Here is a 14,962-nt window from a genome sequence, read left to right as displayed (position 1 = left end):
AGCAGTTAGTCACGTCAATTTTCTGTAGAAGTGCAAAGAAAGCTTTTTGTTTTGTTCCCCACAAATTATACTTTCGATGATTCGAAATTATGGTCATAAGTTTTTTTTACCGAATGTATTAAGAAAGAAAGCCAACAAAAGGGAAGAATTCTGAAAGAAGAATCCAAGGTAAAATAGGTCGAGGAGTTTTAGAACTTATTAAAATAACGCTTAAAAGCTGAAACGTATTGTGCTATACTTGTGCGACTCGAAAATTAATTTTTAATGTTCAATTTTTAATGTTTTAAATATAAATATAATTATTTATTTAAATTATGCCTGGTAAATGTTTGCTTAAACCTTTCATGTGTTATTAAAGAAGAATAGACAGATTGGTCCAATCAACGGAAATTAAAAATACAGCAAGATGAATTTGGTGCGCCAAAGAAAGCTATTGAATATGGGTGAAGCTACTCTAAAATACAGTATGTTACACATTCAATAATCATTCTCATTAATATGTCATTTTGACCATTCCTCCGAACGATTTATTAGAGATTTTTATTGCACTATATTGAATTGTAATTATATTAATAGATCGCGAAAAATTAAGTATGATAAGATTTTAACTTGAAGCTATAAATTTTCAATGATCGTGATTTCTATCGCGATGTTTTTTTTTAATGTCCCCATCTATTTGGAAGTTATCTGTTGGGCCGATCTCGCCAAATTTTACTTTTTACCAAGACAGGGAAAAAAAAAAAAAAAAAAAAAAACCTTCTATGTCTGGTACTTAAAAAAACATTTATTCCTTTAACTTTTATTCTTCAGGATTCAGCTTCTATTAATTTATAACTTTTATAGAATTTTTTCCTCCAGTGACAGTGAAAGGCAGCATAAACCATTGAAGTTGGGAGCATGAATTTGGAAAATTACTTCTGGGTATCAGAAGATCACTAAGAATGGATTTTACAAAATTTAAGTTAGAAGTTTAATTAAAAAGTAAAAACCGAATTTTAGCACGTTTTCTTTAAAGCGGTGGGCGTACAGGCAAAAGTCAGCTGAGAAAGTTCTCCCTTTGGAGTGTCGATCATCAGAGATCCCCTTAGTGCTATTGTTTAACTAGGTTTTACTCATTTTGACCCCTTTGAGAATTTTTCGTTAATTTTCTTCAAGAAAATTATTGCCGTATTTTATGAGAATATTTCAATTAATTTTTACTTAATCTGTTTTATAAAAGTATGTTGTTGTTTTTTAGTTTCGGAGGAATGTATATAGTATATCTACTTTTACCGAAGGGGTAATTTTGACCATTCGTATAAATATTAAGAATACATACATATATATTTGAATATGTAAAGGATTGATAGGACACACATAGATATAGAAATAAGTAAATGTTAGTAAAATGTGTGTATATAAGAAGCAAGAAAATGAAGCCGAAAGTCAGTCAGATAGAAGCTATTATTTGTTAGTAAGAAGTTAGTTTTGGTAGAAGAATAGATGGTCTTGAAGACCTAGATTAGAAAATAAACATTTTTTTTTTTTTTAAGTAAATAAACAGAGAGGAACTGCCTTTTCTTCACACCATATCTCAACAAATATATTGAAAATATAAGTTTTTTTCTACTTCATAATAGATAGGTCAATTTTTTTTTTTCTTTCAAATTAAATACCGAAAGGGGTCATTTTGACCGCTTTGGTAGAAATATATGCCAACTCATGGTAAACCTAGTATTAATAACGATTTGCTGCTTGTGTGATGTTGATATCTCCAAGAATTGTTTTTGTGAAACTTCGGTTATACATTTGTCTTTTATTGTGAAATAAAACATCTTGATCCCTTATCGAATTTGTTGGTTTTCTGTCGGACAGACTTTTGGATAACAGTGTGTTTGAACGAAATTCCAAAAAAATTCGTGCAATTAACAATAACATTAAAAATATTTTTTCAGGTCACATAAATGCTTCTAATTTTTTTACATTGTTTTAAGATACAACAGCCTTTTATTTAAACATAGAAAATCGATGTTTCAAGTTTTTTCCTTTCCTCTTATTCAGTACGATATTTGGAAGCAAATATAGTATTCTGTTTTTAATAATCAACCTAACAACGAAAACAATAAAACTGTTGTGCATTTTTTAAACCACAAGATTAACAGCACTAGCAGGAAAGGAATTAAAAACATTAAGTTACGAAAATTTACATGCACTTTATGTTCGATTCTAAAAATCCGATATAAGAATTGCATAATGTCAGATAATCTGTTTTGATCTATAGATTTAGGCGATGGACGAATCAAAATTTGCCATCGCCATTGGTGGAGAAAAACTAGTTACGTTTCATTCTACCATTACAGTCCTGTAGATAAGCAGGAAGAAAAATGCATCTTCACGAGAATCATGTTTATTACAATGAATTGTTTATTATTATTAAGTGACGCATAGTTTCTTACTTTTTTTCTTCTCAGAAAATGCACTAATCTGTTTGAAGTAGAAAAATCAACTACCATTCGTCAGAACCATGTCATATTTAGCTAAAAGATCAACATAAGTCAAAGAAATATTTATATAAAAGCTTTAACTACAGAGAGCATTATGTGATAGTTTGATCAATATATGAGAAAAAAATAACTGTAAAATTCGATTACTTCATTTTTTTTAATCTAAAAATTTCAATATTTTTAATGAAGATTTCAGCAATCATTAATCCAGTCGAACAAGCTGATCGCCATAGGTGGTTAGTTTTTGAATAAGATAAAAATACTTATCTACTAATGATAAATGTTAGTGTTGGCATTTGACAAGACAAACTGCTTGATTTAATACTACTGAATTTGGCACAGCGGCGAGAATGTGTACCTTGAAGCAATATTTTTGAAATTTGTATTAAATTTCAAATAAAATTTAGGCATTTTCTGATATAAATCTCAAAAATATCATAGCACAAAATTGTTTTTACACCATTTTAAAATATTAAAAAAAAAATGTCTTTTTAATAATACTAATTCGATTGCTGTACAATTCTTTTAAAAATTTGACATTATATTCAATAGTAGATCCCATTACTACAATGTAATAAAAACAGTCTTCATTGTTTCATTAAATATTTAATCTCTTGATTTACTTCCATTGTTAAATCTAAGGAAGAAAGAATTCACTTATTATCTATGTAATTTACCGAGCAATCGGAAAAAGAAGTTATATTATTAAAAAAGATAAGAAATAGATAATTAGGAGGATTATGCTTTTCAAGAAAAATTTCATTCTACTAAGAAGTTTTATGTATGCAATAAATAGAACAGGTATAAAGTTATTAAAATTGCAAAATTTTGTTGTCTGTCACAATTCAATGCTGAAAAATACTTTGTTGAGGGATTGTGAACATTCAAGTTATGCAGAAAACGTTTAAATAAAAGCAATATTCCAAGAGAACCAACTTGACAGCGAAGGCGGGCAATTTTACAAGTTCATTTTTAATGATGAAGTGATCCCTTGCTTATGCTCTATATTGTCAGGTCCATTCAATCCTACAATAATAATATACAGGCCAGAGCTAGCTTAAGTTATGAATCTAATGACAACTGTGTCAGTTCGAATAGATTCATACAAAAAAATATTGATGTCGAGAAAAGTGCCTCATTTTTAACAATGGTAAAATGGTTTGGAAACTATAAAAAATTCTATTCGAAATCAACTATAATAAGAAACTACTATTTAAAATTTTCTTCATTAATAAATCCTTAATTTTCTTGTTCATTTAAAGATTTTAAATATTTGAAAAAGCATATAAGTGGGGAAAAAAAAATAAAAAAACTCAAGAAGCTTTTTTTAATGTAGCTAAATTGCTTTATGAAAGCTAATCACCACAGCTGAAAAAATAGTTGCATTTGTTACAGTTTCTGCAAATGTAGTTAAAGAACATTGTGTTTAAAACAGTTCAAATGGAATTTTTTCCTTTTCAATGAGTATTTCAAGAACAGTTTTGTTAGTTATAAGGAACAGAGAATATTTAAATCTATGTAAAATTGTTCTACATCTCAGATTAAATTTAAACCATATTCAAAGATATAGAAACACATTAAGGATTTTGATCAGATTTTCACAAAGAATAATTAAGACATGATGATTATTTGCCTTCCTACTCTGGACAGCAAATGCAGTAAAAAGAGAATTTTGTGATAGAAGAAAAAAGAGACATGCTTGAAATGTGACATTTATTGAATAGTACAATCACAATTTTTCAAGTTATTATTATTATTTTTTTTTTGTAGTTACAGGGGATAAAAAATATATAACAGATGATAATTAATTTGATAGAATAATATTACTTCAACAAAGTATAACATTAGGAAGACGTAAAAAGCTTTACATAATAGTTTTAATTGTGGTAAATATTGCTTTGATTAAGCTGAATACATAATACCATTAATTAAAATATTAAAGCAAAAGTTCTTGTCACCATAACAAAATTTAATGTTTTATTAAAGAGATACAAAGATTACATGATAATGAAAGTAAATTTAGGTTTGAAACTAAAATTGGTGATAAATTTAACAGAAAAAATACACACATTACTTTCAAAATATAAAATTTGCAAAAGAAATTAAAAAAATTATATATAATTATGATAACTTAGAAAAATTAAGTATTAAAAATTTTCAAAAATCTTTTCCAAAAGAAATTAATATAGTAGATGGAAAGGATTTAAATGTTCCCAAAATTTTAAAATCATTAACACTATGCCATCTGGTGACATCACATTGATATTCTGCAAAAATTATCAGGCAAATGCCAATGATATCATGTTGGTATTCGGTGAAAACTATCGATTCAGTCTTATCAGCGTAAAACAAAAGAATCCAAATTAGATGTTCAGACAGCACAGTGTTAAAAAGGAAACAGAATTAAGTACCTTTGAGAGTAAAAAAGATTTTACATATGAGGGAGTTTATGAACACATCTGTATGGGACAGAAAAATTCAAAATGATTTCTCTGTTTTATAAAGTTTATCTTTGTTTAAATTCATGAATTATTTAAAAAAAACATTACAGTTAACAAAAATTCAAATTCAAATGGTTTCCACCAACAAAAAAGAAAAAAACAGGTGTTTGAAATATATAAATAAGTAAATATACTGTTAGTACAAAACTGCTTTTGTTAAACAAAAAAGATTTAATATAATGGAATATAAACTCCTTTTTTTGATAATCATAATATCTGCGTAATAAATATTCATCAAATATGCTTAGAATATCTAACTAAACTAAATCCAAACTGCAATTAATATCTGAAACAGATCGTTTCTTTTAACTATTTTTTTTCCGAAACAAAATACTAAATTTTTTCTTTACTAAAGAAACATTGGAAACATTTAAAGAGAGCGAAAGCCATGATAAAATTGAAGCAGTTCAAATTTAAATTATACAATAAAAAAAATCAACACAGGATTGAGTTTTAATTGAAATGAAAAGAAGTTTGTAAAACTAAAGATTAATCAAATTTCAGTAAATAAAATTTTAAACTATATATCAAAGACAATACTAATTTTGCTGCAGAATAAAGAGAGTAAAATATACAAATCATAAAACTATAATAATTAATTAAAATTTACAATTAACTCAGAGAAAATATAATTAAAAATTTAGAATGAAAATATTTTAAACATTCACTATATAGATTTCAGGAAAAGAAAATCGAGTCATTTTTATTTGTCACAATTTGACAAAAATTATAAATTGAAAAATCCTTATTGTTTCAAATAGTTAAAAATCATAAATCAATAGTACATTTAAAAGTCCACAACATTTTATTTGCTGAAGCATAATAAATTTTAGTCAGTTCAAATGCAAAAATTTTTTTTTATCAAAAATACATTGCATATTTGAATAAAGTTTGAATAAAATAAATCCCAAGAAAAATTGCAAAATATATAATAAATAAATTGAGATGTTACAAATTCACATTACTTAAATAAAGTTCTACTTCACAAAAAGTTCTTAAATTTCAATAGATGAATTATTATTTTATTATGACAGCAATAAATGAATTTAAAAATGATGTATATTATTTTGATGTCTGATAATATAAAGAAAAAAAAATGACATACATATATGAGAATCAACTGCATTTGACAAAATAACAGTCTACAACATATTATAGATTGAATTTTTTTTAAACAAAAATATCTCCTCTTAGGAGTTCTACATAAATTTAAAAATACATACAAAATGCATCACTAAGGCAACAATGCAATTGTAGAAGTGTGAGTCACAATAGTAGTTTTACTAAAGGGGGAGGGAGGGAATTCAGGTATAAATGGTAGTTCAGAATTTTTTATGAATAATAAAGAAAATACATATGAACATCAATGTTCAGAAAATGAAACAAGATATATTGTTTAAAAAAAGAGAAAAGAAACATCTGTTTTATAATAAAAAGACTATGTTAGGCACAATGAAAAAAAGTTTTTCTAACAAAGATGAATCTTAATGAAAACTTCTAGCAAAATATTTTAACTCTGACTAACAAAATAAAGCATCAAAAATTGCATAAAATTACTTCCATTAAACAGTCCAGTTACTTCCATAAAAGTCCAGTCTCTGCTTTGAAAATTCATGTGATATGGAATTAAGATATGCTAAATTCACAGGTATGTTCATATATACAGTTGAGGAATTATAGAAAAGGAATGGTCTGATGTCACATTTCATTTGCAAGGGAATTTTATCTTTAATTTGAAAAAAAAAAGGAAGGTGGCTTTGCCAAAACCAGCCAGAGTTACCATTTCATTGAAACTGTTCAGAAATTAAAACTAACCTGCTTTGGAATAAAAATTTATTTTTACACCTATTATTTGAACATATTTTTAATTCCTACATGGAATAGTGCTTTTTTTTTTTTGTTTCCAAATGCCAATGAATTTAGATATAACTAATTTAGTATTTAAATTTATGAAAATTTCACGGATAAGAAAAGGCAAACAAATAAAGCTACATGACATTCATGCTTTGTGTGAGTACCTATAAAATGTGTAATTTGTAACAATTGCTTAAGCTTACAGCAATGATAGAATTCATTAACTGAAACTTCCAGGATTTCCTCCTTTGGTGAGTTGAATGGCACTTTTAAAAAACAGCATAAAATTAGACTGCTTAAAACATCCTACATTCATACTAGCCCACTGCTACAGCAGGAACTAATCTTAAATTTGTAATCATACAGTACATGACATTTGCATAGGGCCTTATCATTATTCCTTTAAAAATAAAGCTTTTGCATAGATTACAGAGATCTCCATTTTATAAGAAACCATATATACATACGTGTGGAGACCTCTTCCAAATCAAAGAAAAGGATAACCAACAGAATGCATTTCCATAGTTAAAGACTAAGCTTTTGTGATACACGGAAAGAGCTGGAACTTCTGATCCAATGCTACCATAAAACTTAACCAATCTGCAATATGAGTAGTATAACAGTAGTAATAATAATGAATGCACAACTAGTTGCAAAATTCAGCACAACCTGAAAAGCACACCTTACTTAAAAAGGACGCACGTAGTATATGCAGTGCCTCATTACAGTGCAAAGACGGTCATACTTCACACAGCTTCACCTGCTTCTGTGAATGGACGCATTTTGAGATGTTATGCAGCATTTCTTTCATGATGAAAGAAGGCATTAGACAGCCAGTGAATGCCACTATTGAATGACTGTAAAATGTGTATTTTTTCCAGATTTTCTCTCCTTTATGAACTTGCGCACCACCTCACTGCGTGGCACCATCACGCCTTTGCTTCTGTTGTTCAAGCAGTCGCTCTAATGGAGATGGACCTGGGCCTGACCACAAAGACTGTAAAAAAAAAAAAAAAAAACCATACAGGAAAAAATTTAATTTATGCCAATATTAAAAATATGTGCAAATATATCACGAGATCATGCAGAATTAAATGAAGAAAAAGTCTTGAGTTTCAATAAATCTGGCATATATATACATATATATACACTGCTTCAGATTTTTTTTATAAAACTTTAAAAAAAATAGCTACCAGCAATTAAATTTATTGTAATATAGATGTAGATTACACTTTCTGATGACAAATATTAATTATTGTTAATATTAATGACCAGTAATGTTAATAAAGTTATAATAAATTATTACAAGATTATTTTACATACGAGAAATACATATATATTTTTTTAAATTTTGAAATCTATGAAGTTTTTTTTTTATTTATTTTTGATATATAAGTCTAATCTATAAGGAAAGGCATACATTCTTATACTGGCCAATACTAACAAATGCAAGAAAGAATAATGAAAATAATAAACATTTTATTAACACAACATTGAAGACAACATCTATTTGAAAATGGAAATAGTAAGAATTAATAAACAATAAAAGTAGGTGAATAAAGGTTTTGATTTGTTATAATTGGAGGAAATAATAAATAAATAATTTGATGAAAATTTCATCAGTTTGAAAATTAAGAAAATAAAATACATTCTTCTTTAAAATGAAAAAAATTAATTCCTTTTAAATAAGAGATATGAGGCTAATATTACACAAGAAACAGGAAAAATATAAAAATTCCTTCTTGGATATTTCTTTCTTTGAGTATAAAAATTGTGATTTTAACTTAACATATTATAGGTGAGAGAATCTGATCACAGTAAAAAAATAAAACAAAATAAAACAAACACTGAAAGCTGGTCACAGTCCAAAAAAAAAAAAAAAGAACAAGCTTGAAAGCTAGAGACTGTAATTTTATTTGCATGGTAGACTCATATTCTGAGACTTTCACGGAAATTGTGGGAGAGAGGAGGGGGGGGGGGAACCCCTAGATTTGCCAACTAGGCAAGATACGTGTTCAAAAACATGGAAAGTCATGTGCTTACATGGAAAGTGTTCAATTCGATGAAAATATTTTGCTTGTTATCATTTGCATGAAATAGTTCAGAATTTTGGCAGCTTTGCCATCTACAATACTAAAATTTTCCAATTATTCTACAAGATTAAAATTTGATCTATATCTAATTAACAAATCTAATGATGTGATCTAAAGTTAAAATATTAAGGACATTTTTCTCTCCATCTTAAATTAATCTTTTATAATTATATTATTAATTTGAATACAGTGTGACTATGTTTTAATGAGTAAATAAATTAAATTTCTGTTTTAAAACTATTTATAACTATGTTTAATTATTCAAAAATAATGTGACAGATTATGATATTAAGTTTACTGGTAATGTATTTGTGTGAAATAAAAAGGAAAAGAATTTATAGAATAAAAAACATAACTTTATCAAACCAGAACAGCTAAAGAATTGATTAGAAATAAGAAAAATATACCCCCCTCCTTCAAAAATATTAATGAAAATCAACTAGGTAATAGAAATTTAATATCTGTAATCACATACTTAAAATTATTCTTAAATTTTATGGGAAGAAGATAGCATATAAGATTAATTATACTTTATTATAAGTGCAGAAGAGTATAAGTAAAAAAAAAAGCTTTTTAATAGCTTTTTTTAAAAAAAAAAATCTCAGAATGAACATTTTAAACCTTTTATCCTATAAATTAATAAAAAATCCTAAGAATCAATGAAATTTATGAAGTTTTATGGCTTGATACAATAAAAAGTAATAAAAATGAAAAAGTAATATTACTTATTAATATTAGTTAATTAAAGTAATTTTTTTCAATTGTCATAAAATATAATATTTTAGGATACAAAATTGAAACATTGATAAATGGAAATTAGTGAGGCATTACGAAATTTATTTATTGCTTTTTTTTTCTACTTTTGATTAGCATATAAAATAAAAACAGATACATAAAATGGCAATATTACAATATACATCTTGGAAATTGGAATTTGCAAAAGTTTAACACAGTTTCAAAAACAACTAGCAATAATAAATCTTACTTGAATTCTGGATTGCATAAAAACAGGATCCATGTTGTTATGCTGAGCTACAGGAAAGAAATTTTAATCAGCAAAAATGATAAAAGATTATGCAACAAAATCAGTCTGACATAAATTTCATTATAGAAAAATTTTATGATTATTTTTTGTTGTTGTTGAAGAAATTGATAAAAATTTAGTATGGGAAAAGTTTTACAGCTTTGTGATCACAGGTTTTTTTTAAATATAGCGAACCTCCTTTTAACAATCCCCTATTTAACAACTTTCCTATAGAACCTTTATTTTAAATAGAAAATATAGAGAATAAATAATATGTGTATGTTATTTATTCTCCATATTACAAAATGTAATATCCATGCAACAAGTTTTTTTTATTATTAACAAAAAAAAAAAAAAAAAAAAAAATCCATACATTTTGCAATTTCTTACTTGAAATCGATTAGTGTGAAAATTGACAAAATTTGAAAGATAAGGGACTAAGAAGGTATGAAGTGCTCACTTTTCTTTACATTGTTAACTTTTAGACAGCCGAGTTTAATAGGAAGATTAAATATTACAAAAAATTACTTAATACAATCATAAAAACTAGTTTTCTAGTTTAAAAAAATTATTAATAAAGAACCAGTAAATATAATATAATACAATTTTTATTATAGAATAGTTATTTTATAAAATCAATTTAAGTTACTATTCAATCAATTTTCCTCTTTCTACTATATTAAGCCACAAGTTTCTCTCTAAGATTTAAACTAATTAGTTAAATATTACAGAAATTCTGAATTTTAAAATTTTTATAGATTATTAATAAAATACACAGATAGTTTAAAATTAGACTTCCAAGGATATTTTCAAATTACAATTTGTTTTAAAGAAATGAAACTTAAATTTATTTCAAAGAAGTGAAATGATTAAAAGTACTCACTTTCTTTGTTTGCTCTTGGTATAGATATTCCTGAAGGCCAAGAAGAATTAAAAAGAGAATATGTATTAGAGCTTAGTTCATGAGGAAGAGCAGATGAAACAGATGCACCAGCATTTTGTAATTGCTGAGCTGATAACGTGTTCTGCAAAGTCTGCGCAACAGGACGACCAACAACCTAGCATAAAAACTCAAAAGTCAGATTATGTACTAAAATTTTACTAGATATACAGAATACTTTCTTTGTTTCAGTTTAAAATAATTAAATGTCCTACTAAACAATTCATTCTTGAAATCAAAAAGATTAATTTTTAAGTCACTTTGTATTATAGCTTAAAATTCAATAAATAAATAAATAATAATAAATCAAAATAATTCTGAGAAATCCATTTTTAGATGGGATTAAATAATAGGGAGACAAGACTATCATTGCCTGTTTGTTAAACCTTCGAATATAGTTGATATTATTTTATTTTTCTAAACACAAAATGTCTTTCAGTATAATTTTGCCTAATATATAATAAATACATAGAGTAAGCAAAATCATACTGAAATATATTTTGTGAAAGATATTCATGTGACCAAGATGTGAATGTGATACAGATTATATGTTTTACTTATCTTATGCCAAAGTTCAAAATGAACTGCTTTATCTTGATCTGCATATTTATATTAGTCTTGAAATAGAACTTTATAAAGGAATAAAAAGTCTATCATTAGAAATTTTTACGAAGCAAACAGGAAGAAAATTTTAATGTAAATTATAAAACATATGCTTAATTTACTGTCCCTATATTATAATCCAGTATTAGAAAAGTTTTTTATTTATTATATGATGATTCATGAGTGCTTTTTCTTAAAATCTTATATTGGACAGCATACTTAAGTAATATTCATATTTTTTAGGAGGAGCAATGGAACAAAAGTTTTAAAAAAATCTTCTGCAGAACCCTTATTACATTATATTATGATACGAAAATAAAAGGAACACAATTCTGAACTGTACAGTATAGAGATAAACTAAATTCTTCTACAAAATTAAAATAAATTTATCCATTCTTAAATTGTTATAACCACTCACAAATAAATACTTTTATTTTAATTCACCAAAAAAATGAAACAATCAGGTTTACTTCTGCAAAAACTTTATATTTCTAGATCAACATAACTAATTATATCAGAAAAAAATGTCATATAAAATCCTTAATATGAAATATAAAATATAAGATAGATATAAACTTTTTATGAAGAATAATTACGATCTAAAATATATAACTGTTTACAATTATAAAAATTTTAAAATACTTAGCATAAGATATTTTAGCCATTTTGATTTAATTAGGGTTTTCTATCATAATGGAACATTTTATATAAAACATCATTGGACAAGATATATATATATATATATATATTAAAAAATTAAAATATTCATTTTAGCAAATTTTTTTTTTCCCCTTTTAAACATATGTAAACGTATGTTTGTGTTGACAATTATCAAATACTTAATTACCAAATTTTTCAGATATAATAAATAAGACCTATTTTTCCTTTGTTAAAACAACAACAACTGTATGCTTGAGTTAAAACAGATAAAAAAAATGCAAATATTTAGAAAAAAGTCAGATACTCTTATAAATTAATCAACCAACATTATTAACCTGATTCATTAGATGATTAGTAGCAATATCATTTCGACCATTTTCTTGCTGCCACAACCTAGCTTGGTTGGCTAAGTGTTCTTGAACTTGATCTCTGATTAATTCAGGTGCTTGTTGCTGTAGAATAGTAGAACCATTTGGTGCATTTCTATATGCATAAGTAGCATCAATAGGAGTCAGTTCCTGCTGAGTCCCATTCATCATGTAGAAACTAGGTTGTTGTCGGGGTGTCTGGTTTGTCCCTTGCTGCATAATGATCTGAGTACCTGGTGGAGTAGGATTACCTGCACATGCCTGTTGATAAGGTGCTACAAAACCCATATAATTCCATAACATATTTGGTGGATTAATATAAGTGGTTGGAGTAACTTGTTTGGCAATCATTTGATTTGGTTGTGTTTGTTGTTGAGGTGGTGGTGGCAGTGGCTGCTGCTGTTGGAAATTAAAATTTGGAGCAGAGGTTCGAACAACTCGAGACAGGGAATTTTGAACATAATTAGCAACAGGATTGTTATCACGAGGAACTTGATTCAGTGGACCAATCCCAGGTCTAAAAATAAAGAGAGAGAGAGAAAGAGTGTTACATTTTAAGAAATACAATACATGCATATTTTATTTTAAAATAAGAAGTTAATATTCACATGTAGCATAAAAAAGAAATTATAACAAATATCTAAACAAAAATCTATTACAAAAAGAACATATATATAAGCAGTATGATGTGAACAACATAAGTAATTATTTATATAAAAAAAGGAACTGATGTGGCCTGATTTTAGTAGATTTAATAAATATAATTTCATAAACACTGACAAAGAATACAAGTTACTCAACTATACAAATGAACTGTATTAAGTAAATGAAATCCTCTTAACTACTCATTATCTTAACATTGTATATATATTGAAGAAGTTTTCATTAATGAACTGATGGATCCAAAAATTGTTAAATTTGTTTTGAACTCTGAAAATTTTAAAACTAATTTTTGCTTTTAATATGTTGTTGGCAAATTTAAGAAATAATTGAACCTATAACATATTAAAAACTAAGAATGAACATATTTCTGAAACTCATTAATATTAATCTCATTTCTAAAAATTTTTCTTTTTAATACTTTCTATATAGATTAATCAAATCCATTTGATGGATATCTGAACTACATGATAAGGTCTTGAACTAAATGATAAATCTATATCTTTGTTTAAAAATATTCATAAATTAAAATTCATTAAAATATTCATAAATTATCAATATACCAACACACAATACAATGGCATAAAAGGATAAGTGAGTGACGTAATGAAGAAAGCAATCTGAGAAATAAATTGGAGAAAAGAAGAAATCATGATAATTGCACAATACAAAATGAAATAATTTGCTGATAAAGTACATTCCTATCAACATCTGTAAATTAGGATGATTGTTAAATGACATTTTCATAAAGATTTTAATTTTTTTAAAGAATGCTTGGCCATAATAAGGTATAATTCAAAATAATAAATTACAGTCAATGAAGAGTATATTTTAATGTACAATGTTTTAAAAAAAATATTATAAATTTTAAACAAAATTGAATTGGAATATGCATTAAGAATTGGAAAAAACATAATTACTGAATCAGAAAACACCAAAAAAAATACAAAAATATTTAATGCCTTTTTCTTTTCAAATTCAGTAATTATATATAAGGTTTGGAAAAAAACATAATTACTGAATCAGAAAACATCAAAAAAATACAAAAATATTTAATGCCTTTTTCTTTTCAAATTCAGAAATTATATATATATATATATATATATATATATAGCAAATAATAAAAATTTGACATAAACAAAAACAAAAGTTTAGAGTTACAATTTATTTATTTATTTACAAAGATCAAAAGATCTATCAAGCAAAACCATTAACTTATTTACAAGTGCAATTATGCATTTTAGCCAATTTAAAAGTTGATTCAATTTTGACAGGTTTTTATCTATGAATGAAAAGTAATGACAAAAATCATAAAATGAAAAGTAATGACAAAAATTATAAACAAAGTAGGTTTGTATGATGAGCACATAAAATTTTTCAACATATCATCCCCCCATAAAAAAATCTGAGATTATGTATTTGGAATAACCTGAAATGTTATTAAACAGTATCTATTTTCTATAAACAAAGCTGTGATTCAGTTGAGAAAAAATGACCATTTACTACAAAACTAGAAAAACATTCTTTATGCCAAACTTTTGCTTTAATGTTATAGAAAAAAAATTATTAGTAAAAAAAAAAAAACCCCTTAGGATTCTGAAAAGTTTCTTCTTTCGTAAGTTGGTTTTTCATAAAGTATAAAACAAAAGTAAATACATGAAATTTTATTTGCACATGACATACATATAATTTTTCTAATGCCAGTATTTTAAGCATCAATTATTCTTTATAATTATTACAACTTTAACCAATTGAGAAATATTCACTATTAGATAA

At 25.9% G+C, this 14,962-nt stretch overlaps 1 protein-coding gene across 1 annotated transcript in view; it reads right to left on the bottom strand.

Moving 5' to 3' along the window:
* Positions 1 to 5,385: 5,385 nt before the first annotated feature.
* The window catches only part of LOC129964866 (nonsense-mediated mRNA decay factor SMG7-like), a 42,720-nt gene continuing 33,143 nt past the window's right edge, over positions 5,386 to 14,962 (bottom strand). The window contains exons 21-24 of the mRNA XM_056079137.1: positions 12,494 to 13,043; positions 10,839 to 11,013; positions 9,917 to 9,963; positions 5,386 to 7,835 (exon numbers count right to left, since the gene is read on the bottom strand). Coding sequence (XP_055935112.1) covers positions 7,752 to 7,835; positions 9,917 to 9,963; positions 10,839 to 11,013; positions 12,494 to 13,043 — 856 coding nt within the window. The 3' untranslated portion in view covers positions 5,386 to 7,751. The remainder of the gene's footprint in view (positions 7,836 to 9,916; positions 9,964 to 10,838; positions 11,014 to 12,493; positions 13,044 to 14,962) is intronic.

Source organism: Argiope bruennichi, chromosome 1 (assembly GCF_947563725.1).
Source record: "Argiope bruennichi chromosome 1, qqArgBrue1.1, whole genome shotgun sequence".
Lineage (NCBI taxonomy): Eukaryota > Metazoa > Arthropoda > Arachnida > Araneae > Araneidae > Argiope > Argiope bruennichi.
This window is presented reverse-complemented; position numbering and strand designations above follow the sequence as displayed.